At 43.5% G+C, this 27,765-nt stretch overlaps 1 protein-coding gene across 5 annotated transcripts in view; it reads right to left on the reverse strand.

Moving 5' to 3' along the window:
- The window catches only part of PAM (peptidylglycine alpha-amidating monooxygenase), a 616,313-nt gene that overhangs the window by 276,763 nt on the left and 311,785 nt on the right, over positions 1-27,765 (reverse strand). For all 5 annotated transcript variants that reach the window (XM_033929183.1, XM_033929181.1, XM_033929180.1 and 2 more), the window contains 2 exons: positions 6,786-6,866; positions 274-350 (listed from right to left, as the gene is read on the reverse strand). In XM_033929183.1, coding sequence (XP_033785074.1) covers positions 274-350; positions 6,786-6,866 — 158 coding nt within the window. The remainder of the gene's footprint in view (positions 1-273; positions 351-6,785; positions 6,867-27,765) is intronic.

Consider the following 27,765-nt stretch of genomic DNA (forward strand, 5'->3'; position numbering starts at 1 on the left):
TGAGCATGATTTACTAGAGAAAATAATTCAGGTCTGAACTAGCCAGGACTATAGATCTTTGCTCATTATTTACAGACACTTACTACAGTGTGTGATGCCCATTAATTAATTTTGCGTGTGACTTTCTTTGGATGCTGTAAACTGTACATTACAAAAATAAAAGTAAAAATCCCTAAAAATATATAACTAAAGCAGAGCATACTGCACAATGGAAAAAACATGCAACATCTCATGGTTTGTTGCTGTGTAACAATGCAATAAAAATACACATACCTGTGGCAGCTGGGGACTCTGTCGACCAATTAATGTCCACTGTCCATCTCTAACTCTGTAGCCACTTACTACTTGACCTGCAATAAACATGCCTTCACTTTAAACAAGAAAATTCAAGAAATTAACATATACCTGAGACCTGATTTAGGGCTCCTTTTACTATGGTGAATAAATGGATTTAAAATGGATTTAGCACACATTAACAATTAACATGTGCTAAATGGCAACAAATCAATTGGGGGCTAGGGGAGGGAGAAGGAGCAGGGAGGCAGGGAGAAGGAGCAGGGAGGCAGAGAGGAGGGCATGGGGAGTGCCACTGCCCCAGGCACCTCCTACTCTTGCTAAGCCACTGCGCACAACTTAATAAAAGGAGCCATTAATAAGGTTCTCTCCCTCTCTGTCTGTGAGAGAAAAGCTTAGTAAACCAACTCCATAGCCTATCTACATTTACCGTGTATATATTTTGCTCCATAAGACGCACCCATCTCTAGAGGAGGAAAACCAAGAAAAAAAATTCCGAACCAAATGGTGTGCCCTGAACCCTGTCCCCCTCTGGTGGTCTAGTGATAGGCCAGGACAGGGTACAGGGTACATCTAGTGGTGGGCATGTCTAATGGTAGGTAGCCCCAAGCCAGCCTGCCCCCAGCCCACCCACCCACCCCAAGTCAGCCTGCCAGCCCCAAACCAGCCAGCCAGCCCGCCCCAAGCCAGCCAGCCCGCCCGCCCCAAGCCAGCCAGCCCGCCCCAGGCCAGTCATCCCGCTCCAAGCCAGCCAGCCAAACTAGCAAGCCAGCTCCAGGCCAGCCAACCAGCCAGCCCCAGGCCAGCCAGCCTGCTCCAAGCCAGCCAGCCAGCCCCAAACCAGCCAGCCAGTCAGCTCCAAGCCAACCAGCCAGCCAGCTCCAGGCCAGCCAGCCCCAAACCAGTCAGCCAGCCCAAGGCCAGCTAGCTAGCAAGCTCCAGGCCAACCAGCCAGCCCCAGGCAAGCCCCCGTAACTTTTAAAATTCTGCCGCCATCATTTCCAGTCAGCTTTGCTCCCTCCCTGCCTCCCGCAGGCTGCTCATTTCCTGGCCAGTGCGAAACAAATCAGCAGTGCGGCCGTCAGGAGGAAGCTTTACGCTCTCCCATTCGGCCCCGCGCTGCTTTCTGACTGGCTGCCTTAAGTTCTCGTGAGTTCCGCGAGAACCTAGGCAGCCATTTGGAAAGCATCGCAGAGCCGAGCAGGAGAGCATAAAACTTCCTCCTGACGGCCATGCTGCTGATTTGTTTTGCGCTGGCCAGGAAATGAGGAACTGGATGGACACTAGGTGGAACGGCGACTGAAGACAGACAGACGGACGGACCGGGGGGATGTTAAAAAAAGGTGGTGCGGCATCAGAGGGCGGGCAGGTGGGTTTAAAAAGGAGGTTTTGTGGCAGCGGGCGGGTGGGTTTAGAAAGGTGCTGCAGAGGGCAAGATTTACAATGGTACGGGGGGGAGGGTAACAAAATTTGTACCTTCGCTTCATAAGATACACCGAGATTTCCACCCACTTTTGGGTGGAAAAAAAGTGCATCTTATGGAGCAAAAAATATGGTAACCTGTATTGTTTAAAACATTATGACATCATGCACAAAAAGAGCAGCACAATGAGAGAAGGGTATGTTATACTATGTTAAACTTGTTTTCTTTTCCGCCTTTACTAATTCAGTTCAAGGTCGGAATACAATATAAGAGGTTGGGTCAGTTACCCAGGAAGTTACAACAGACACTTTGACACAGAGATTCAATAGAGTTGTTAGTAAAGGTAAATCAGTACAATTGTTAATAAAGTTAGGTCATGGTTACAAATACATAGTTACAAGCTCAAGTAGGTTATCGTTGGCTCATCGTTATGTCCCAGGAGTTGCATGAGATAGTTTAGAAATGGGCTTTTACAATTACCATTTCAGTTACTTAAGGGCTGGGTCCCTGTCTTGGTACAGAAATGCTTTTAAAAGTCACAAAACTGAGATGAATGCACATATGTCAGCTAAGACTCAAATAAAACTCCTATCAGACTGTATACAAATTGCATTAGCTGGATAAAGCATGTGCAGTATCAGCTGTGCTAGGAATTACTTTAAAAGTTTCTGAAGGAAAAAAAAGTTTCAAACTACCAGAAGTCAGTATAGTTAAATGTAACCAAATGGTTTGATGAATCATAACTTTACACGTCATAGCATGCTAATCTCAAGACTCAAGCTAAATCATAGGATGTCTCTGTTGTTAAACAATAACATTACATTAAAAGATTAGTGTTGAAGAAATATTTGTGGAGAATGAACATTGATAAAGGCCCATCTACATTATTCCTAAGAATGCAGCTGAAACAGCAAAATTGTCCAGTACTCTCCCATACACTAAACAAGCCCAAACAAAAAATCCATACAAAATATTATAACTGTGAGTGAAGAGGCTAGAGAATTCTCTGAGGGCTAGGAACCTCAGATTTTGAATTTCTCTGTAATAGACTGTTGTTTGTAGATATACAGGAAATGTATTTCTGCTTAAATATCTTTAAGGAGATGTAAAAAAATCTCTAAGCCTGAAGAAAATTCCTTGATTAATCATTATTTTGAACTTTCTAGAACTCACTGGAAGAATGAGGCTGAAGGAGACTTAGGGCTCCTTTTACGAAGGTGCGCTAGGGTCTTAACGCACAGAATAGTACGCGCGCTAGCTGCTACCGCCTCCTTTTGAGCAGGTGGTAGATTTTCGGCTAGCGCACGCTAATCCGGTGCATGCGCTAAAACCGCTAGCGCACCTTGGTAAAAGGAGCCCTTAGATATTTTGACAGAGGGCTCCTTGGGTGTAACTAATTTTCTAGAACCCTCTGCTGATGATATTTCTTTGAGACTATCTCTACTGGCCACCACTGTTCCCTCTAAGCTGTGCGCTTGTGCGCGCGCACACAACTTGCCAAACCCGCACACACAAATTAAAATAGCGCGCACAAAAAAATAAATTTTTGCCTAAAATGATTTTCACTGCTAAAATGAAATGTTGCAGAAGACCAGCTGTTCCGATTTCCCATTTATCACATTTATTGAAGCACTATAATATAAATTTTAAGTCATTCACGTGATTCCGTTATCTTTGGCAGTTGAACTTGACACGTCACGTGCCCCATAGGGCTATAGCCTATGGCCCATAGGATATGAAACACTTCCAATTCTTTGACTTCCTTAAATTCTGCCATATTGTTTATTTCGTGGAATCGTAGTGTGCAGCATGGAACTGTATTCGTTTATTAAATTGCAACCAGATATAACTCTTAAAATGTCTAAACCGCGAATGGTGAAAAGTGTAAAACGCAAGAGAGCTGCAACAGCTTTTAGGTCTGAATGGCTTGAAGAAATTGTTGAAATGGAGACACCGGAATCTCGAAATACAATGCGTGTTCGACTGTGTGAAATATTTACCTATGACGAAGACGATGGAGTTGTGTGTTGTTATTGTCAAGATGCCAAAGCAACTGGAAAATTCTCTACTGGAAAAATATGGGATGATGTTTGGAAACTGGACTTTCTGAAACGCCATCTATCAAGTAAATCTCATACCAACAGTATTAGGAAACTCAGAAGTAAAAATCCGAATTTAAGAGGGGGACTGGTTAACGTGTTGCTTGAAAGCACAACCAAAAAAGAAAACAGGCAAATTAATAATGAACGAAAGCGTTCCAGTCCTGATTAAATTAAGGTTCTTGTCAACAGTGTTGTGCTGGACATTAAGATGAATATCTCAATGCTCTCTGTTCAAGATATCAATGAGCACATGGTGAAGTATGTTAGTATACCTGATAGCTGGAGAAGCAAAAACTATGCGTTTGAATTTCTTGGAATTATCAATGGCATCGTGCAAGATGATCGTATGGCAGACATTAAATTAGCAACGTATCATATGTTAACTGTTGATGAAAGCACAGACATTTCTGTCAACAAGTACTTAATACTCTACTTTAAGTATCGGCCAGTCAATTCAAATGAGTATAGGATATCATTTGGTGGGAATGCTACAGTTGGAAGCATGTGATGCTACATCAATAGTAACAGCAATTAGGGAATTCTATAGGAAACATGAACTTGACCTGAATAAAATGGTTATGTTCACCTCTGATGATGCTTCTGTTATGTTGGGCAAAATAGATGGTGTTGCAGCACAGCTGAGAAAAGACATTCCACATTTAGTGCAGCAACATTGTGTTGCACATCGGGAAGATTTGGGACTTTCTGATTCATGGAAAGAAGTAAAATTGATGAAAGTAGAAACTTTAATGAGAACTGTGTACACGGTGTTCTGTCGGTCTTCCACTAAACGATGCAAATTTCAATAAATAGCAGATGCATCTGAATGTGAATCAATTGCTTTCAGACCTCTGAATGAAGTACGCTGGCTATCTAGACACTTTGCACTTAAAGCAATTATTCAAAATTATCATCCCCTGTTAAAATATTTTGAAGACAAAGATAATGATCCTATTGCATAGTACTGCTATAAGAAGCTGAACAGTGAACAATTTCATATTACACTTGAAGTTTTGAATGATGTCTTATCAGAACTGGCTTCCTTAACCATGGCATTTCAAAAACGTGGTTTGACACCATTGGAAGCTTATCATCTTGCACAGGGTAAATTGAACAAACTTCGATGCAATACTCAGGCGACAAGGTTAAGTGGAGTGATAAAGTCAACAGTCTTCTTGACAACAGGATGAGGTCTGGAGAAAAAGTTTCAGTGGATACTAATTCCATATTAACCTTCATCAACATCCTATGTTTGCATCTGGGTGAAAGATTTCCTGAAAATGAAGTTGAGGAATGGTCTGCTTTTGACTGTACAGCAACATCATAATGCGACTTTGACTTAGGAAATGGACATATCAGATCTTTGTTTAAAGTATAAACAATTTCTTCCAGAGGAAAGTGTTATTATTCAACAATACAATGACTTTAAATTCCTTGTTGCAGAAAAAAAATCAAAAGTAATCTGATAAACAGCTTTCCAGATATGACGAAATTTGCATTTCAGAATGATCAATTTGCAGATTTAGCAAAATTGATGGACATTGGTGCCACATTCTTAGCATCTAGTTCAGATTGTGAGCGTGGTTTTAGTCTAATGAACAATTTGAAGACTAAACAAAGGAATCGTTTACATTTAGAGCATTGTCTGCAGTTTTTGTTTGGTTTTCCTGTTTTGGTGGTTTTTCTGCAGATTCGGTTGGATTTCTTTTTTGTCACATAAAGTGTAACTAACATAAAGTGTAACTAAAATTACATTGTGTTTTCGTTAATTCAGACTAAACTCAAAGACCTGCCCATAAATGCCCATAACTGAACTCCGGGCCCTCTGGCAATAATTTTTATAGCGCACACAAATTTAGCTTTTCTTTAAAATGCGCACAGATGAAATTTTTTGCGCACACAGACTATGAAAAATTAGAGGGAAGATTGCTGGCCACACGTTCCAAAGTTAGCTAAAAATGATGCTATTAAAATTGTTCTTTAAGTATTATTTGCAGAAAATAGTATTATGTGGGATAAAAGACAAGTTTTCTCTGATGTGTTTTGGATCACATAGACAAGTAAAAAGTCTTTTTTTGAGGTAAAAAAAACAACAGAGTTTTGGCAAAGGGTGGAATATTTTACTTAATGTTGTATATCACATGATACACTAGGGAAGGGAAGGTGCATCATTTGGGACTGACAGTGGTGGCCGAAGCAAGAGCCTCCTGTGGGCTTCCTACTTCCAACATTTTAAAGAGGTACGTCGGAGGTTCGGGGGCATTTCAGGGTGGGGTGGGGCATCTGGTGGCATGAGGGAGTGGACATCCCTCCTGCCGCATTGCTGCTGTGGGGTTGCATTGGCAGGAGTGAGTAGGCATCCCTCCTGCCATTTTTGCTGCCATAGGGGGGGTCGCAGTGCCCTAACAGCAGTGACAGGAGGCTTCTTCCCCTGTTAGGGCTCTGCGCATGTGTCAATTGTTCACTGAGCGACTGATCGGTTGCGTTTGCATGCAAATGATTTGCACCTCCATGCAAATCATTTGCATGCAAACTTGATAGTGCATTGATCGCTGCTGGAGAATCATCCAGAGAATCAGCCAACAGCAATCGAGTCACTCTCTTTAGTGCATCTGGCCCTTAGGCACTCATTTATAGAAATGTCCCTCACCCTCCCATGCTCCCTTTTTGGATCCACTCAGAAAAACTTACGTCTTTATAGAATAGCAACAATAAACTTACGTATGTAAATTCTAATTATTACCAATTAGCACCAATAATGATTGTCAGCACCCAATTATCAGTGTTAATTGGTTCATTAAATAATGAAATAGCACAAAGAATTCTGAGTGTGATATATAGAATTAGGGAGTTATTGTGTATTCATAATGACAACTGTTTGATAATAAAAGACAAAAATGCACATTAAAATTTTTGGGTGCCCCTACACATGCAGCACATGCACACATTAAGCAAGTAACTCTTACCTAAATGGTGGGTGTGAACTCGATAGGCAAAGGGATACATCGGATATTTTTTATACGGGCAGGCGACATCAGCATAAATCTCTGGAAAATGACAAGACAACAGCATTATTAGTTCACATAGGCTCCTGTCTGGTTTTGTTCAAACATAATGGCCCTTCAGCTAAACTGTATTGTAAGACAAGCATGAGCATCATACCTATGTTATTTGAATGTTCTAGCACAGGATAGGCAACCTTTACACACAGAGAACTGCAACATTATGTAATGTCACAACTAGAAATACGCAGAACTCCACAGACTTTCTGTGATAAAACAAAAAAGTAAAAAATGAGCTAAAAATAACAAAAGTAAACTTCTAGAGTGGCTACCAGGAAAATATTTGCGAAATACAATAACTGATGTTTTCTGTGTGTACTTCCCATGGTCTCGTGGACTGCATGCAATTCAATGGTGGGTCGCATTCAGTCCAGGGACTGCAGGTTGCCCACCCTTGATCTAATATGTGCCTATTAGATGTTTCATTGGTATTATACTGACGTTATATCTATGTTATATGAATGTCCTTCCAAGGTGCCTATTATGTCAAGTTTCTTTGGAGATTAAAAACATATTAGACTTGAAATAATATGGCTTTAGAGCAAGGCATTCTAAGGAGACACTGTTCATTTCACTCCTTGATTCTCTTAGAACTGGCTTTGATCAACAGGGATTTCTTATGTTTTTAGACTTTTCTGCTGTTTTTGATACGATTCATCATGAGATTTTATTAAATAGACTGTATTCTCTAGGTATCCAAGGAATGGTTTCACTCACTTCTTATACTTTGTAGTTTCAGGTAGGAAATTAAACAGATTGAACACCCATCTCAACAAGAGTACAAGGTTCTGCTTCTCAGCAGTGTTATGTTATTTGTATACAGTACTGATCTGTAGAGTACTCTCCTGCTTGGGTCTACAATATCAATTATTTGTAGATCAGGGATCTCAAAGTCCCTCCTTGAGGGCCACAATCCAGTTGGGTTTTCAGGATTTCCCCAATGAATATGCATGAGATCTATGTGCATGCACTGCTTTCAAGGCATATTCATTGGGGAAATTCTGAAAACCCGACTGGATTGCGGCCCTCAAGGAGGGACTTTGAGATCCCTGTTGTAGATGATATTCAGTTTTATTTCCTAGTGAAGGATTCTATTACCACTACCATTTCCTCTTTACTGATGTGTTTATGTATTTACAGATGATCAGATCACGGAAGACTGCTAATAGGTTGAAATTGAACATTAATAAAACTCAGATTCAGTTTTAAATCAGTTAAAAGTGATCCTATGAGAATTCCTCAATTCATTAAGATGGATGATACATACATTCAAGCAAAATTTCAATATTAGTATTTTGGAATTGTGTTGGATTCTAAACTGTTTTTTTAAACCACATGTGAAATCCATTGTACAAAAGGCATTTTTTAGGTTAACGCTGTTAAGGTAATTAAGGTATTAAGGGCAGGATTCACTAATCTGCCAGATCGGATCCGGGCAGGTCCGACTAATTCAGTAAACTTTAACATGCAAATGAGGGCAGTCAGAGGAACGCCCCCATCTGCAGGCACGGATCGTGCTATAGCGATCCCCACGCATGCGCAGAAGATCTGTAGATGGTCTGAGCATGCGCGGGACCTCCGTACCGTTGAAGTTGGGGTTTTTTTGGCGATCGAGGAACTTTTGGGAGCCCGTGGTTTTAACCCGCTTAAGCCCACGGGTTAAAACCATGGGCTTGTAGTGCGGGGAAAGGTGGGAGAGCTGGGACAGGCAGGCATGTTCGGGGCTGGAAGATAGGTGTATTCGAGCAGGCAGGCCGGCACTTTCGAGGCTGCAGGAGGCATTCGGGGCAGCAAGAGATCAGGGCTGACAGGGCAGAGAGCAGGGCTGCAAAGGGCTTCAGCGACTGGTCCTGAGTAGTCGCTTTTTGCGAGCACAGTCAGATAGGAAAAAAGTTTAGTGAATCGCGAACCTGCCTACATTTGCATGGCCTTGCCCTCATTTGCATGCGCGGATTGGAGGATGGTCGGAAGACAGGTAGGTAAATCGGTCCGGGGTCGCAAATTGATCGGTACACAATCGGTTTGCTTTGTGAATCTAGCCCTTAGGGAGGTTTTCATCAATGGGCACTAACGATTAGCACATGCTAATTGCTAAAGACACTTATAGGAATATAATGGACATTATTAACATGCAGTAATGCAATTAGCACCCATTGATGAATTCTTCCCTTATTATCAAAAACTAATTTTCATAGTCTTGCAAGTGCTAATCTTTTCAATTCTAGATTACTGTTACTCGATCTATTTAGGACTAGCACATTCCTTACAGCTGATTCAAAATGTTCTGCAAAAGTGTTGAAAGGTCTATCCAAATGCAAGGATGTTTCAAAAATTATCAGCAAATTGACAGTATTTAATAAAACAAACACCCCTGGCATTTCAAACTCCTGCACAGGAAGATACATTCTTAGAGGAAGTGCTGACACTGTCCAATAAATGACACGGTGTGCTTAATTGGTAGGGCACCATATAAAAAATGGCAGCGCCCTTAGTTGTTTGCACGGTAGAGCAGTGAGCAGTCATCACATTTTTGTGGTTGGAGAGTGTGAAACCTTGTGAAATTCATAGAAGAATGCTGCAACAGTATGGCGAGAGAAGAGTATACAAGTGATATGTTGAAAAATGAGTGAATATCAATTCAGATGAGGAACACTCCAGTTGTCCCAGCATGGCTGTCACTGATGAGAAGGTGGGTCATGCTGACACCATTATTCATGAAAACATGTGCATTTTTTTAGAAGTTCTGGCCAGGGAATTAGATGTCAGTATCGGATCCACACATACCATTTGTCTTGGAGGTTCTCAGGTATCACAAGTTGTGCGCACAGTGGAGGCCTAGGATGCTGATTGATGAGCACTAGATGATTCATGTGCAGACTTCCACAGCCTTTTTGGTGCGGTATAACGATGAAGGAGAAGGCTTCCTGGCATGTATCATTACAGGGGACGAAACCTATGAGCCTGAAAGCAAGAGGCAATCTTCACAATGGCACTACATAATCATCTCCAGTCAAGAAGTTGTTCAAGTCTCAATCCTCCACGGGAAAGGTCCTGTGCACTTTCTTCTGGGATATGAATGGACCAATTCTGGAGCACTATCTGGTAAAGGGTGAAACAGTGAATAGTGCTTGATACTGTACAATGTTTGAGGAGGAGCCAAAGCTAAAAATATGGAGTTGTCACAGAGGACTTTTGTCTAAAGGCGTTCTGCTCCTTCATGATAACGCATGCCCTCACATGGTCACTGAAACTCGACACCATTTAGAGATTGAGATTTCAGATCTTACAGCATCCTCTATACAGCCCTGATATTGCTCCTTCTGATTATTGTGTGTCTGAACCCTTGAAGGACACTTTAAGACATGGGTGTCCAACCTGCGGCCCCGTGAAGTATTTTGTGCAGCCCCGGTCAAGGGCAATGCAGTGTTTTCCTCTGCTGCTCCCAGGTGTTTATCGTCTTGCCGGCTCCCTCCTCTGTCTTGCTGCAGCGTTTGCACGGCCCCAGAAAATTTTTTTTTCGGCCAATGCGGCCCAGGGAAGCCAAAAGGTTGGACACTCCTGCTTTAAGAGAATGAAGATTTGGAAGTGATGAGGTCAAAGAAGCAGTACATTCCAGGCTGAAGGCACAACCAGAAACATTTTTTTTCCAATAGAATAAAGAAGTTGGTACAACGGTGTGAGAAATGTGTTGAAAAGGAGGGTGAATTTTCTACATAATGACATATAATTTGTATCTCTAATTGAATTATATATCTCAACATATTCAATTTGCTGTTACTTTCTGAAATGCCCTCATATACTCATGTAATGCTGGTTTTGAAAAAGCTTCATTGGTTGCCTGTCTACTGGAGAATCATATTCAATGTCTTGACTTGATTTTTAAAGCACTGAACAATGAGGCACCTCTGGCATTATAGTCTTCATTAAAAATTTACCGACCTTTTCGGTACTTAGGAATCCAATTGACCTCTTCGATTGACTCCCTTAAGCAGATAAACTTACGCCTGCTTTTTGATTATACTCGTCAACGGCTGGACCAATGGAGATTTTTTCCCCTTTCAGTGCATGGTCGTATTCATCTTTTTAATATGATTATTTTTCCCAAATGGCTGTATGTCCTGCAGTTATTGCCTATACGTTTACTGCAGAAGGATCTTCGGGCATTTTATAGACTTCTTTCTCGGTTCCTTTGGAATGGAAAAAAACGCGGATGCAGTCCCACTTTTTGATTGGGTCTTGGTCGAGGGGGGGGCATGGGTGTCCCCGATTTGCAGAAATATAATCAGGCTTGCCTGCTCCGTTATCTTGGGGATTGGATTCTGGACCAAGACGTTTAAACTTGCTTTGCTTATGAACGGGCATACTATTCTCCTTGGCATTTATTTTCCCTGTTACATGTGCCTCGGTCTTCTCTTCCTTCTTCCTTGCGCTCTAGCTTGTTGTTAGGATCTTTACGTGATATCTGGAAGATTTTGGTGTTGCATTTGGGGGGGAAGCCGGGGGTGTCTGACCAGTTGCCTTTGCAGGGGAATCTTCAGTTCTTGCCTGGTAACTCTTCGGCTTCCTTTAGTCGTTGGGCCCAAATCGGAATGACTACTTTGGAGCATGTCCTCACCGAGGCTGGGACTCTCTGCTCTTGGCCGGCATTTCAACTCCGGACGGGGATTCGGGAAACTGATTTTTTTGCATATCTACAATTGGACCATTATGTTCATTCATTGCGGGCGGAGGATTTGCAGCTGGGTCTGGGCGGCCGGCTTCGCTCATTTTTCGCTAGTTTTGCAGATGGGGGGGGGGCTTTCTGTTTCAGCGCTGCATAAAGCTCTCTGTTTGTTGGCCCCGCCTCGCTCTTGGTACTCTTTGTATGTTCGGTGGGCCCCAGACTTGGGTCTCCTCCCGGCGGATTTGGATGTGGGAGGTCTTATTCGGTGTATCCCGACTATTTATGTTTCTGCTGAACTTCGGGAGTGCCAGTTTTGGGTGCTCCATAGGGCGTACTTCACGAAGGTTCAGCTGTTCCACTCTGGCTTGGCCGATTCGGCTCAATGTGAGAAATGTAATGCTGCCCCTAAATTCTTCTAAGCAACAAAGTTCATGATCTGCAAGCCCTGATATTAGAGGCAGATCTAGATATTGTTGCTATCACAGAGACATGGTTCAGTGAATCACATGGATGGGTTGCAAACATACCGGGATATAATCTTTTTAGGAAGGACAGAGATGGTCATAAAGGTAGAGGAGTAGCTCTCTATGTAAAGATCAATATCCAAGCGACCGAAATGCAAGGGACCTGGGGAGAGGAAGAAGCGATATGGATTGCTCTGAAAAGAGAAGATGGAACTTCTATCTACGTGGGTGTAGTCTACAGACCTCTGACTCAATCGCAGCAAATTGATAAGGATCTGATTGTGGATATCCAAAAGTTTGGAAGGAAAGAGGAGGTTCTGCTGTTGGGAGATTTCAACCTGCCGGATGCGGACTGGAATGTTCCGTCTGCGGAATCGGAAAGAAGTAGGGAGATTGTGGATGCCTTTCAAGAGGCTCTGCTCAGACAAATGGTGACGGAACCCACAAGAGAAAAAGCGATATTGGATCTGGTCCTCACAAATGGAGAGAGTATCTCTAATGTTCGAGTGGGTGCTCACCTGGGTAGTAGCGATCATCAAACGGTTTGGTTTGATATAACGGCTAAAGTGGAGAGCGGCCGCACGATACTTAAAGTCCTAGATTTCAAACGTACGGACTTTAATGCAATGGGAAAGTATCTGAAGAAAGAGCTGTTAGGATGGGAGGACATAAGAGAAGTGGAAAGACAGTGGTCTAAGCTGAAAGGAGCGATAAAAATGGCTACGGACCTTTATGTGAAGAAAATCAATAAAAACAAGAGAAAAAGGAAGCCGATATGGTTCTCCAACCTAGTGACTGAGAAAATAAAGGCGAAAGAGTTGGCGTTCATGAAATATAAAAAAACCCAAGTAGAGGATAGCAGAAAGGACTACAGGGTGAAACTGAAAGAAGCCAAGAGAGAGATACGTTTGGCGAAGGCACAGGCGGAAGAACAAATGGCTAAAAATGTAAAAAAGGGAGATAAAAATTTTTTCAGATATATTAGTGAAAGGAGGAAGATAAAAAATGAAATTGCTAGGCTAAAAGATGCTGGGAACAAATATGTGGAGAGTGATGAGGAGAAAGCAAATGTGCTAAACAAATACTTCTGTTCTGTGTTCACAGAAGAAAATCCTGGAGAAGGACCGAGATTGTCTGGCAAAGTTACACGAGAAAATGGAGTAGATTCTGCGCCGTTCACGGAGGAGGGTGTTTATGAGCAACTTGAAAAAACTGAAAGTGGACAAAGCGATGGGACCAGACGGGATCCATCCCAGGATACTAAGGGAGCTCAGAGAGGTTCTGGCGAGTCCTATTAAAGACTTGTTCAACAAATCTCTGGAGACGGGAGTGATTCCTGGGGATTGGAGGAGAGCGGATGTGGTCCCTATTCATAAAAGTGGTCACAGGAATGAAGCAGGAAACTACAGGCCGGTGAGCCTCACTTCAGTTGTTGGAAAAATAATGGAAGTGTTGCTGAAAGAAAGGATAGTGTATTTCCTTGAATCTAATGGGTTACAGGATCCGAGGCAACATGGCTTTACAAAAGGTAAATCGTGCCAAACGAACCTGATTGAATTTTTTGATTGGATGACCAGAGAGCTGGATCGAGGACATATGCTAGATGTAATTTACTTGGATTTCAGCAAAGCCTTTGATACAGTTCCTCATAAGAGGCTGTTGAACAAACTTGAAGGGCTGAAGTTAGGACCCAAAGTGGTGAACTGGGTCAGAAACTGGCTGTCGGACAGACGCCAGAGAGTGGTGGTTAATGGAAGTCGCTCGAAGGAAGGAAAGGTGACTAGTGGAGTCCCTCAGGGTTCGGTGCTGGGGCCAATCCTGTTCAATATGTATGTAAGTGACATTGCTGAAGGGTTAGAAGGAAAAGTGTGCCTTTTTGCAGATGATTCCAAGATTTGTAACAGAGTAGACACCGAAGAGGGAGTGGAAAATATGAAAAAGGATCTGCAAAAGTTAGAGGAATGGTCTAATGCCTGGCAACTAAAATTCAATGCAAAGAAATGCAGAGTAATGCATTTGGGGATTAATAATAGGAAGGAACCGTATATGCTGGTAGGAGAGAAGCTGATATGCACGGACGTGGAGAGGGACCTTGGGGTGATAGTGTCCGAAGATCTAAAGGCGAAAAAACAGTGTGACAAGGCAGTGGCTGCTGCCAGAAGGATTCTGGGCTGTATAAAGAGAGGCGTAGTCAGTAGAAGGAAGAAGGTGTTGATGCCCCTGTACAGGTCATTGGTGAGGCCCCACTTGTAGTATTGTGTTCAGTTTTGGAGACCGTATCTGGCGAAAGACGTAAGAAGACTTGAGGTGGTCCAGAAGAGGGCGACGAAAATGATAGGAGGCTTGCGCCAGAAGACGTGAGGAGAGACTGGAAGCCCTGAATATGTATACCCTAGAGGAAAGGAGAGACAGGGGAGATATGATTCAGACATTCAAATACTTAAAGGGTATTAACGTAGAACAAAATCTTTTCCAGAGAAAGGAAAATGGTAAAACCAGAGGACATAATTTGAGGTTGAGGGGTGGTAGATTCAGGGGCAATGTTAGGAAATTCTACTTTACGGAGAGGGTGGTGGATGCCTGGAATGCGCTCCCGAGAGAGGTGGTGGAGAGTAAAACTGTGACTGAGTTCAAAGAAGCGTGGGATGAACACAGAAGATTTAGAATCAGAAAATAATATTAAAGATTGAACTAGGCCAATTACTGGGCAGACTTGTACGGTCTGTGTCTGTGTATGGCCGTTTGGAGGAGGATGGGCAGGGGAGGGCTTCAATGGCTGGGAGAGTGTAGATGGGCTGGAGTAAGTCTTAACAGAGATTTCGGCAGTTGGAACCCAAGCACAGTACCGGGTAAAGCTTTGGATTCTCGCCCAGAAATAGCTAAGAAGAAAAAAAAAAAAAAAATTTAAATTGAATCAGGTTGGGCAGACTGGATGGACCATTCAGGTCTTTATCTGCCGTCATCTACTATGTTACTATGTTATGTTACGCTATTTTGAGTTGTCCGGTCGTTCAGTCCTTTTGGAGGAGGGTGGTCCGTTTTTTGGAGGCTCTGTTGAGCTGTTCCATTCCTCTCACCCCGGTGGGGTTTCTTTTAGACAAATTTGAGGCTTTTCAATTATCGCCTGGTATAGGTAGTTTATTCCTGTGGAAGGCAGGCTTGGTGGCCAAAAAGGTTATCTTGACCGAGTGGGTGTCAGCTGACCCTCCTGCGTATTGGGCATGGCGTAATCGGCTGCATGCCTTGATGCTGCTAGAGAGGGGTCGGGTGCGTGTTTCCTTTTGTCAGTCCAAGATTTTTCTGCGGGTCTGGAAGCCCTATATCTATTCTCTCTCTCCTAGAATTCGGAGTTCGATTCTTAATACTCTGAGGTTTTGACCTGCTTGGAGCGGTGGGCATTGGGGCTCTGGAGTGCCCCTCCCTGGATAAGGACCTCCCCCCCTTTTTTTTTTTTAGGGGATGGGGAGGGGAGAGACCTTGCATTTCTTCTCAGGGCTCATCAGAGTACAGGGCTCTGTTTGTACAGTATCTTGGTATATATTGTCTAGGCCTTTCCAAAGGTGAAGGCTTGACGTTTTGTCTGCTATCAGCTTACATAATCTAGCTTGTCTCCCCTCCTTTTTTTTTTAGGGGGGTTGGGTTGAGGGGGGGGATGGGGAGGGAGTTGGGAATGAGGGGGAGAGTTTGGGGAGTTGCTGTCTATTCTCTGCACCGCCTGTGCCTGTATTGTGTTTTCTCTGTTCTGTCTATGCTGATTTTTAGAAACACATCTGTACTTCATTTATGCGATTGTGGATAATTTCCTAACATATGTTATTGCTCTCCCTGTTTTATTGACCTGTATATGTTTTCTGCTGCTTTGGTATGTTTCTTGGAACTTTAATAAACAGTTTGAATGTAAAAATTTACCGACAATCACTTAATTTTTGCTCTGATGAAAATGATTTTGGATGTGCCTTCGTTCCAACAGATTAAGACTGGACACCCATCGTGCTTCTACGTTTTAGATAGAAGGTGCATGTTTCTGGAACTCTTTACCTTTCGACTTCCTTGAGATGACCTCAATTCTGCAGTTTAGTAAATACTGTATATGAAAGCTGATTTGTTTAATAATGCCTTTGATTAGACCTTTTCAGTTTACAGAGCTTTTTGTTATGAAATCTTATGTATTTGTTTTTGTTTGATATTGTTTGCATTTTATTATGTATGTTTACTTCTGTAAACCACCTAGAATTGTAAGTGCAGACTATACATATTTTAAATAAATACAGTATTTGTATTATACTGACATTTTTTTACAGTGCTATTAAATGTGTATATTTCTGATATTGTTACATGTTAGCCTTATTACTAGGATTCAATTTGTTGTTTCCAGTTTTATCTCATTGATAGTATTTATGATTATATTTCGTCATGTCACTACTGTTACACTGTAAACAAAACTGAAAGTTGTACCTGATGTATACCACTTTGGGTGAAACCCTTCACAAAGGCAATTAATAAATCTCAATAAATAGATTAAAATGAGAACTCAATTCTCTATAAGCTCGCACATTGTAAGGAGGCATAAAAAACCCTGAAAGCTCACTCAGGTTTTAAAATTTTTTTCCCCTACTACATTCTAAAGAAACAGCCAGGCAGCCTTTTCAGTGCTCTGCTCACCCATAAATATATACCAGAGAACATTTTAAAAAGAAGCATTACAGCTGAGCAATTAAAAGCAGATACTGCATTATTAGAGCTTTCGATAAGGGACTGCATAATCATCGATCAGCTTCAAAGAAAAGCCCTGAGCTTATTCACGTCACAACTTCCAGCATGGATAATACACTCATCAAAGTGACTAAGCACTGCTGAACTCATTCAGATGCACCAGGACTTCAGCTAGCACCTGCAAGGCATATTGCTGGAGATTTACAGTTAATTACTAGTAACAGATCTTTCAGCTGGCCATATATTAAAGACAGTAGAAAGAGCATGTGTGAATAGTAACCCTTTTATAAGAGTTATTAGCAAGTTACATACCACTCTGTGATAGAGGGCATTTAGATTGTGTTGCTTCCAACAAGTCAATCTTCATGAAATGTACTATCTTTAGAAACATGACTTCTGACAAGCAATTCAGAGGATTTATCTTTGTTTGACAAATACAAAATTTACACTAGCACCTACTAAGATTATTTTTAAACACTATGGGTTGCAGAGGTAACATGTCTTTCTAATCTAATTTTTCTAAACCCTCTGTAACCCATACGAGCTTATCGTATGGGCATTACTTTAGTGCACACTTGTCCTAAATGTTCCAGTATTAATGCCTCTTTGGGTCACATGTTCTGGTCTTGCCCAAGTATTTCCCAGTTTTGGCACCATTTGGGAGAATACACTACCTCCTGTAGGGTCGACATTGGACGCCGGCCTCGCGAGCACTTTTTGGACACTATATCATTGCATCACCGAAACCTAAAGGACTGACCGCTTTTCTTGCACGGGCGATGCTCCTTGGTAAGAAAGCTATTTTGATCAACTGGTTGTCCCCTGAACCTCCATCTTATGCCCAATGGAGATAGTTGATGATTGTACATGCCTCCCTGGAGCGTAGACAAATTGGGGACCTGGATTCTAAGCTTGGAAGGCGCTTTTGCTCTATCTGGGAACACTTGGATGGACCTTACTCCAGGCACGGGCAGTAGACTTTTGAATTTATGATTTGCTTTTTTCTCTCTCTCCTTGTGGTTCTTGAATTGAAGATGGGTGTGTGGGTTTATGGGAATGGGGGATGGGGGGAAGGTTGGGGTAATGCTGTATTTTGTGCACAGTATTGAGAACTCTGTTGCTCATTTTTGTATTATTTGCTGGCACTTTATTGAAACCCTCTGTAAATGGGGCTAGGAAGGGCTTCCCAAACCTATCTTCAGGACCCCATAGCTAGTAGATTTTCAGGATATCCACAATAATATGTATGAGATAAATTTGGATGTACAATCTCCAGTGTATGCAATTTTATCTCATGAATATTTGTTCTCAGATATCTTGAAAACCTGACTGGCCATGGAATCAACTAGAGCAGATCTGGGAAGCCATGCTGTAAGTACAAGCCCATATCACTGGATAACATATCTGTGTACAAATCAGAAGATCTATCATTAGTTCCTGGTTGCCTCAAAGATTGTTTTCAGTAGTGGGCAATAGTGCTGCCCGATTCACGATTCGAATCAGTTCACCGATTCACTTCGGGTGAATCGATTCGAATCAATTGAAAGCAAAACAAAAAAAAAAATCAGCTTCCCAATTCGGCTGACCCTCCCCCCCTCGCCCCCTAAAGCAGGAGCGGCAGCTCTGCTCTTGCTGGCTGGCCGCTGCCGCACCTGCTTTATAAGGTGAGGGGGGAGGGTCAGTCGGGATATGCTGCTGTCGACTTCCCCCCCGGCGTACGGCTTCCCCCCCCTCTGGTCTCCCACTTCCCCCCTGGCCTGCCCGCACCGTTTACCTTTGAGGAGCAGCCTGCAGACAAGATCGCGGTGCTAGCAATCTTTGCACTGCTTCACAGCTGTTTCCTCCGTGATCCTGCTTCTGATGTCAGAGGAGGGGCGGGACCACGGCAGAGGAAACAGCTCCGAAGCAGTGCAAAGATCGCTAGCACTGAGATCTTGTCTGCAGGCTGCTCTTCAAAGCCAAACGGTGCGGGAAGGCCAGGGGGGAAGCCAGACACCAGTGGGAGGCCAGGAGAAACATGCAGGCCTTCCGGGGGGGGAGGGTGAGCAGTCATTCAGGGGGGGACAGGCATGCAGGCCTTCAGGGGTGGGATGCAGGCTTTTAAGGGGGGGAGACAGAACTTCAAGGGGGGCACAGGCCTTCAAGGGGGGACAGGCTTTCAAGGGGGACAGACAGACCTTCAGGGGTGGGATGCAGGCCTTTAAGGGGGAACAGGCCTTTAAGGGGGACAAGCCTTCAAGGGGGGAGACAGGCCTTCAAGAGGGGGGACAGGCCTTCGGGGGGACAGACCTTCAAGGGGGGACAGGCAGGCAGGTGTTCGTGGGGGACAGACCTTCAGGGGAGGGGGACCCTGGTGTAGAAGTACAAGGAGGGAGGGAGGGAAGGGGGGGTTCAAAGAGACATGAATATGCCGGGGGAAGAAATAATGGGTCTGAAAATAGAAGAGAGGGAGAGAGATGATGGACGATGGGATTTAGGGAGGGAAGGAACAGAAAGGAAGAGAAATTGGACACAAGGGATGGTGTGGAGGGGGAGATAGAGATACTGGATAGGAGGATAGTTGGGAAAAGATAGGGAGAGATGGTGGACCCTGGGATGATGGGGAAGAAGGGAGAGATGCTGGATAAAAGGGTAGTTAAGAAAAGGTAGATCTGTGGAGTGAGACGAAAAAAAGGAAAGATGCCAGACCTCCTGGGGAGGGGAGGGAAACGGAAGGGGAGAACAGAGATGGCAGATGGATGGTTAGCACGAAGAAAGAAGGAGACCCTGGCAAGCAAGTTATCAGAAGACAACCAGAGCCTGGGACCAAAAAGATTTGAATAATGACCAGACAACAAAAGGTTTTGTATTTTCTGTTTTGTGATTACAATATGTCAGATTTGAAATGTGTATCCTGCCGGAGCTGGTGTTAGACCGCAAACATGAGCTAGGAATTAACAGAGAGAGGAAAAGTGTTTTTTGTTTATTTTGTTTATACCACAGCGCCAGTGTGGTTAGGAGAAGGCAAAGGGGGTGAAGAGGCTACAAAATAAACCCACCAGGATGTCTGAAAAAAAACAACACCCAATTGGGCAGGAAAATCAAATCGAATCGAAAAACCAATTCAATAGGCTGAATTGAATCAAAATTTTTTTTTTCCTGAATCGGGCAGCACTAGTGGGCAGATCTGCATGAGGACAGTAAGATGGCCATGCTATTAGGCTGGGAGTCTTAGAATTGAACATTAGTCAAATGGGAGTATCCCTTAAGCCTAAAAATATTTATACAATACTAGAAACAGGTGAAACCATCAATATATCAAATCCAAAAAATAAAAATTTCACCAAAGTTGAATCTTCAAGACTTGGGCTCATAAACAAAACTTAAATACGTCTAAAAACCCGCCCAAGCCAGCACTTGGATGACCTAAAAGACAGGTCGTCCAAGTGCCGATAATCAAACTGAGTTTCTGGACATATTGAGGGACTTTTTAGACCTCTGAATCTTGCTGTGCACACAGAGCTAAAATGGGAGGGGTGTGGGCAAGATAGGGGCTGACCTAGACTTAGTTATCCTACAGGGATAATCGAAGGTTTTACTAGACATCCTGGATGAAATAAACATTGTGAGTTAGACGATATAAGAACAGGTATAAGTGCCAAAAAGGTATCCAAAGTGACCAGATAACCACAGCAGAGACAAAGTAAAAACCGCCACACATTCCCCCAGTGTTCACTGACTTCCTCTCACCCCCACAAAGATTGGAATAAAAACATACATACATGTCTCCAGAACATCAGCACCAGGTATAGGAAAGACTAGTACAGCTGCACAGAGGTATCTTAAATAGCCTGGGGGGTGAGCTAGTGAACCATAGAGAGGAAGACCCAGACCCATAAGTTACTTATTCCCCCATTGCCCCAGGTACATTAGATAGAGTGTGAGCCCACTGGGACAGATAGGGAAAAATGCTTGAGTACCTGAATGTAAATCACTTAACATAAGAACATAAGAATTGCTGCTGCTGGGTCAGACCAGTGGTCCATCCTGCCCAGCAGTCCACTCACATGGCGGTCCTTAGGTCAAAGACTAGTGCTCTAAATGAGTCCAGCCTCACCTGCGTACGTTCTAGTTTAGCAGAAACCTGTCCAACTTTATTTTGTAACAGACTCCAGAAGAATGCTCCAGTTGTCTACCACTCTCTGGGTGAAGAAGAACTTCCTTACGTTTGAATGGAATCTATCCCCTTTCAACTTTAGAGTGCGCCCTCTCGTTCTCCCTACCTTGGAGAGGGTGAACAATCTGTCCTTATCTGCTAAGTCTATTCCCATCAGTATTTTAAATGTTTCGATCATGTCCCCTCTCAGTCTCCTCTTTTCAAGGGAGAAGAGGCCCAGTTTCTCCAATCTCTCACTGTATAGCAACACCTCCAGCCCCTTAACCATTTTAGGCGCTCTTCTCTGGACCCTTTCGAGTAGTACCATGTCCTTCCTCATGTACGGTGACCAGTGCTGGATGCAGTACTCCAAGTGAGGGTGCAACATGGCCCGGTACAGCGGCATGATAACCTTCTCCGATCTGTTCATGATCCCCTTCTTTATCATTCCTAGCATTCTGTTTGCCCTTTTTGCCGATGTCGCGCATTGCACGGACGGCTTCATCAACTTGTCGATCAGAACTCCCAAGTGTCTTTCCTGCGAGGTCTCTCCAAGTACTGTCCCAGACATCCTGTATTCGTGCATGTCATTTTTGTTACCGACATGCATCACATTACACTTATCCACGTTGAACCTCATTTGCCATGTCGATGCCCATTTCTCGAGCTTGATCATGTCACGTTGCAGATCTTCGCAATCCCCATGTCTTCACCACTCTGAATAACTTCGTATCATCCGCAAATTTAATCACTTCACTCGTCATACCAATGTCCAGATCATTTATAAAGATGTTGAAGAGCATGGGTCCAAGCACCGAGCCCTGCGGCACCCCACTGGTGAAGCTCTTCCAGTATGAGTATTGTCCATTTACCCCCCACTCTCTGTTTCCTATGCTCCAGCCAGTTTTTTAATCTACGTGAGTTTTTCACCCTCAATTCCATGACTCTCAATTTTCTGAAGTAGTCGTTCATGTGGAACCTTGTCGAACGCCTTCTGAAAATCTAGATATACAATATCGACTGCATCGCCCTTGTTTATCTGCCTGTTTACTCCCTCGAAGAAGTGCAGCAAGTTTGTCAAACAAGATCTGCCTTTGTTGAAACCGTGCTGGCTGGTACTCATCAGACCATATCCATCAAGGTGATCAATGATGCAGTCCTTTATCAGCGCCTCTACCATCTTTCCTAGTACTGAGGTCAGACTCACCGGTCTGTAGTTTCCCGGATCTCCCCTCGAAACTTTTTTGAAGATCGGCATAACATTCGCCACCTTCCAGTCTTCTGGAATCTTTCCCGATTTGATCGACATATTGGCTATTAGTTGAAGCAGTTCAGCTACAGCCCCTTTCAGTTCCTTGATGACCCTCGGATGGATGACATCCGGTCCCGGGGATTTATCGCTCTTAAGCCTATTGATCTGCCTGCATACCTCTTTTAGACTGAACGTCAACCCTGTCAGTTTCCTGTCTTCGTTTCCAGCATATAGCCTGATGGGTTCCTGTATGCTGTGTATATCCTCTACAGTAAATACAGATGCAAAAAAATGTGTTCAGTTTGTCGGCGATTGCTTTGTTCTCCTTTAGCACTCCCTTTATTTCATGGTCATCCAAATGTCCCACCGCTTCCTTCGCGGGTCATTTCCCCTTAATATATCAAAAGAACGGCTTGAAGTTTTTCGCCTCCTTGGCTATTTTTTCTTCGTAGTCTCTTTTTGCCCCTTTTACCGTCTTATGGCACCTGCATTGATGTTTGTGCTTTTTCCAGTTTTCGTCCATTCTTGACCTTTTCTATTCCTTAAATGAAGTTTTCTTGTCTCTGATCGCTTCCTTTACCCCTACTGTGAGCCACGCCGGTTCTTTGTTCTTTTTCTTCTTGGATCCCTTGTTGATACGCAGTACATATAGATTTTGTGCCTCGGTGACTGTGTCCTTAAAAAGGGACAAAGTTTGCTCTAGCGTTTTTACAATGCTTATCCTCTTGTTAATCTTCTTTCCCAAGCATGAGTCTCATCCCTTCGTATTTCCCTTTTCGGAAGTTCAATGCCTTGACTGTCATTCTGGACCGATGTTTCACCCCTGCGTCCAGGTCAAAGCAGATCATGTTATGATCGCTGTTTTCCAGTGTCCCTTCTACTTCTACACCTTGTGCCGGTTCTCACAGTCCATTTACAATTAAGTCCAGAATTGCATTTCCTCTTGTATTTTCCTTGACAAGTTGTTCCAGGAAGCAATCGCCTACAGCATCCAGGAACTTGGTCTCCCTAGCACGGCCGGAGGTGCCTAGATTCCAGTCTATCCCCGGATAGTTGAAGTCACCCATGATAACTGTGTTGCCTCCCTTGCAGTTTCATTTAATCTCATCCATCATTTCTCCATCAATTTCTTTGGACTGCCCTGGGGGTTGGTAGTAGATGCCGATCTTCGCTTCCAGTCCATTTGTTCCTGGAATTTTACCCATAGAGACTCTAACTTATCCGTCTGTTGTGGCGTGTTCTCTCCAGTAGATTCAATTCCCTCTTTGACGTATATGGCAATGCCCCCACCTTTTTGAGCCACTCTGTTTCTGCGGTATAGTTTATATCCCGGTAGCACAGTGTCCCAAATGTTTTCCTCAGTCCACTATGTTTCCATGATGCCGATGATGTCCACATTATGTTTTTGTGCCATAGCTTCTAATTCACCCATCTTATTCCTTAGGCTCCTTGCGTTCGTGTACGTACACTTGAGTTTGCAGCCTGTTCCTTTCTTGCATTTCCTTCCCTCTTGTGTCGGTCTTGCCTGTGATCCAGTGAGTCTTCTCCTCTATCTTCCTACACGGTATCCTCCATGTATACTGTTTCCTGAACCATCAACACTCTCTCTCAGTCGACTGTCGGCTTTCCCCTTCTTCCTAGTTTAAAAACTTCTCAACTTCTCTCTTAATGTTGCTTGCAAGTAGCTTTGTTCCGTCTCTGCTGAGATGGAGTCCGTCCTTTCCTGAATAGCTTGCTCTTCCCCCAGAACGTCATCCAGTTGCGCACGAAGTGGAATCCTTCTTCCTCGCACCAGCGCCGCATCCACGTGTTAACTTGCATGCAGCTCCATCTGCCTCTTCTCGTTGGCCCTGGGTACCGGTAGGATCTCTGAGAATGCTATCCTCTGCATTCTGGTTTTCAGCTTCCTTCCTAGCATCCGGAACTGGTCCTTTAGTACTTCCCTGTTGTAGTTCCTGTTGCTCATGTTGTTCGTCCCCACTGCCGTATCTTCTTCTTCCACACTGTCGATGACCCTGTCTATGCGGCTCACTATGTCTTCTACGTTAGCTCCCGGTTGGCAGGTCACTAGCTGATCCATCCTTCATCCCGTTATGTGGCTGTCGACTTGTCTGATGATGGAGTCCCCCACGATGACTGCTGTTCTCTCTATCTTCTCTTGATTCTCCAGCTGCAGGTCCATGTCCCTGGTGTATGTCCATCACTCCAGCCGTAGGTCCGTGTCCTTCGTTCCCATCCATTTTCTCTCATCCTGGTATTGGCTTACACCGGACTCATCTTCTTGTGGGTTCCCTCCACTGTTTCCAGATCTCGCTGCTGTGACACCCATTTCTTCCTGGTGGTTGTCCGTCAGATGGTCCACACTCTCTGTAGGTGTATCTCGGCAGTTCCACTGTTGCTGGTAATTTTCCACGGCCTCCCTGTATGCCTCCTCTATGAACTTCTCCAACTCTCGGACTTCCTCCTCAATGGTGTCCTCTGTCTTGATGTTCTCTGCATCCTCTGTCTTGATGTTCTCTGCATCTCTGTCTTCCTCCTCCACTGCTTGAAGAGCTTCCAGTTCCAGTATTATGCCCTCCAGGAGTATGATTTGTTTCTTCAGGCTCTCCAGTTCTCCGCATCGAGTGTATATGTAAGACCGCCTCCCAGAGGGGAAGTAGTCATACATATGGCAGACGGTGCAGAAAACTGGGTAGCTCAACATCCTGCTTCTGTCTGCTGCTTCCATTGCTACCCACTTGCCGGTCTGCTGAGGAAGTCTTCTGTGTCTGCTGTGGCTGTCCTCTGTGTCTGCCTGGTTGTATATCCTCTGTACCTGCTGTGTCTGCCTCGTTGTGTGTCCTCTGCGCCTGCTGTGTCCTCTGAGTCTGCCTGGCTGTGTGTCCTCTGCGCCTGCTGTGTCCTCTGTGTCTGCCTGGTTGTGTGTACCTGCTATGTCTGCCTGGTTGTATGTCTGCGTCTGCTGTGGTCTCCTTATGCTCTCCTTTAGCGGTGGCTCATCCCTTCTCAAGGCCCTGTTAGCCCTTCCCATTTTAAGGTGGAGCTCCGGTGGATGATGTCAGGGGGTGGGTGGAGCTACCTCACGCCGATGCCCCTTGCTCTCTCCTGCTTTCTGTTGCTCCTTCTTCCCTTCTGTTCTCTGCTTTGCTTTTCTCTCCTCTTTTCCTGCCTCCTGCTTGCCTGCCCGAGCCTGTTTAACTGAGCTTTGTTGGCCCCTCCCCTTTTAAGGAGGAAGTCCAGTGGATAAAATCAGGGGGTGGGCGGAGCTACCTCTCGCCAATGCCCCTTGCTCTCTTCTGCCTTCTGTTGCTCCTTCTTCCCCTCTCCTGTTCTCTGCTCTGCTTTTCTCTTCTTCTCTTTTCCTACCTCCTGCTTAGACCATAAGTGGTATATAATTACTAAAAATAAATATTCCTCTAAAGAAAGCTGACCTCTTATGAGGATGATTTCTACATGTCTACTGTTCTTTAAGCCAGCTCAAGTGACATCTGAAAAGGTGTTCTAAAGAACACGTGCAAATAGGATTCAGTGAAGTGCTCTGGTCCAAATAGAATCTAAGGATCACACATTTAGATTAATGGGGGGGGGGGGTAAGTGTTATGTATATTGAATAAACCCACAAGCCAAGATTTAATTATATAAACAAATTTTCCAGTACTCAGATTTAAAAATGTTTTAGGGAAAAAAAGTTTATTAGAGATTGTACTTACCTACAATTTGCAGCATTTGTATACTGATTATATCAAAATCTCATTATATACTTAATTAGAATAAATTGAATATTTTATATTATCATTTAACCTATTGCCACTTGTTTCTTCACTAGAATTCAATTTTGTGAATTAAGAAACAGTCCCCTCTTTATTACAAATTCCTTTAGAACCAATTATAACAAACAGTTTCCTTGCAAACTAATTTTCTTTGGTTCAGCAATTTTTCTTGCTCCTTTGAGCTTCCAGTTCAGACAGAAGCTGCATTTAGTGGAACAATGGTACCAAAAGTCTTCATTCTCAACTGCTCTCTTCTAGGTCAGCCATTGTACAATTCTGCAACCTGGTATATGTGGCCACCAGACACTTTCACCTTCATCCTGTGCCTCCTCATTACAGTACTTCCTTCCAATTGAAAGACTCGCCCTCCTGTACACTTATGCCACAGAGGTATTTAAACATCTCTATCATATCTCCCCCTCTCACCTTTTTTCCCCCCCCCAAAGGATATAAATTGAAATCTGGTCTGCCTCCATATGCTTTATGACAAAGAACACTGACTATTTTAATGGCTGCCTTCTGGACAATCTTGTTTATTTCTTTTTGCAAGTGTGTTCTCCAGAACTGTACGTAGAATTTAAGTTAGTAGGAAACTGTTGTGACATGCGGGACTACAGCCTGACTAATCTTGTGTGCCTATGTGGTGCCAGAGCAAAACCATCATGGATTCTCTACTGTAAAGTAGGTTAGACTAGTGACACTGCTGCACAGCTAAGCTATCTTATGTGTGGAAAGTCAAAAATTGTTGTTTCTTTTCCTGCGTAAATATGCACAGAAACAGATTCCTGAAGTCTTCTCTGAGTCTAGCTATGAAGACTGTGAGGATGCAACAGTGTTACTGCCATCTTATGCAAGCACTGGTGCACCAGTGTTCCTCATTTGCATCCTTTCTTTCATCACTGAAGATGCTTGCCGCAATCCAATAATTATACAAATTAAAACATATATTAAACACTTACAACTAACAGGGGGACATGACAAATCGGTACATTAGGCTAAAAAGGGATGAAATACAATCCTTTTTTACTTTTTTTTCTCTTTATTTATATTTTGAACATATTATCAAGAATAAACTTCTTGTACAGAATATGATTGAGTCAACATAATATAAAACAAATGAAGTAACATCTATATGACAAAATTACTATTTACAAAATTACTATTTATTATTATTGTATTTCATGACAAAATGACAAAATAGTAATTTTGTCATGAAATACAATCCTAATTGCAGCTGCCTAGTGACACCTAAGTTCGGGATCGGCACCTACCTTTTTTTAATTGGCTAAATTGGCATGGTAATTGACCACGCCAGTTTTCAGCCAATCAAGAAAAAACATACATTTACAGCGCCAAACTCTTAGGACACCTAGTGGCACTTAAGAGGAGGCACCTTCCCATGCCTAAAGATGCCTAACAGTGCCTACGTTAAACAGTAGGCATGGTTCACTCAGGCATCATTAGGTGTCCAAGATAGGCACCTCTAAATTAGGTGAGTGAAAAGCTGGCCTAATGGAGCACTGCCTACCTTTAGGATGCCTAGCAACACTTAGGGCTCCTTTTACGAAGCCGCGTTAGCAGTTTAACGCACGTAATAGCGTGCGCTAAACTGCTGGCCGCACTAGACGCTAATGCCAGCATTGAGCTGGCGTTACTTCTAGCCGCACAGCGCAAGTTTAGCGCGCGCTAAAAAGCTGCATGCGCTAAAACCGCTAATGCGGCTTTGTAAAAGGAGCCCTAAGTCTGCTTAGGTGCCGCTAGGTGTGATTCTATAAATGGTGCCTAGCAGTTGATTGTCAACTGAGCCAAGAGGCGCCTACAATGTAGAAACTGTGAGGCATCGTTTATAGAATCTGGCCCTTAACGCCCATTGATGAAATCCTTTCT

This window comes from Geotrypetes seraphini, chromosome 1 (genome assembly GCF_902459505.1).
Source record: "Geotrypetes seraphini chromosome 1, aGeoSer1.1, whole genome shotgun sequence".
In the NCBI taxonomy this organism is placed as follows: Eukaryota; Metazoa; Chordata; class Amphibia; order Gymnophiona; family Dermophiidae; genus Geotrypetes; species Geotrypetes seraphini.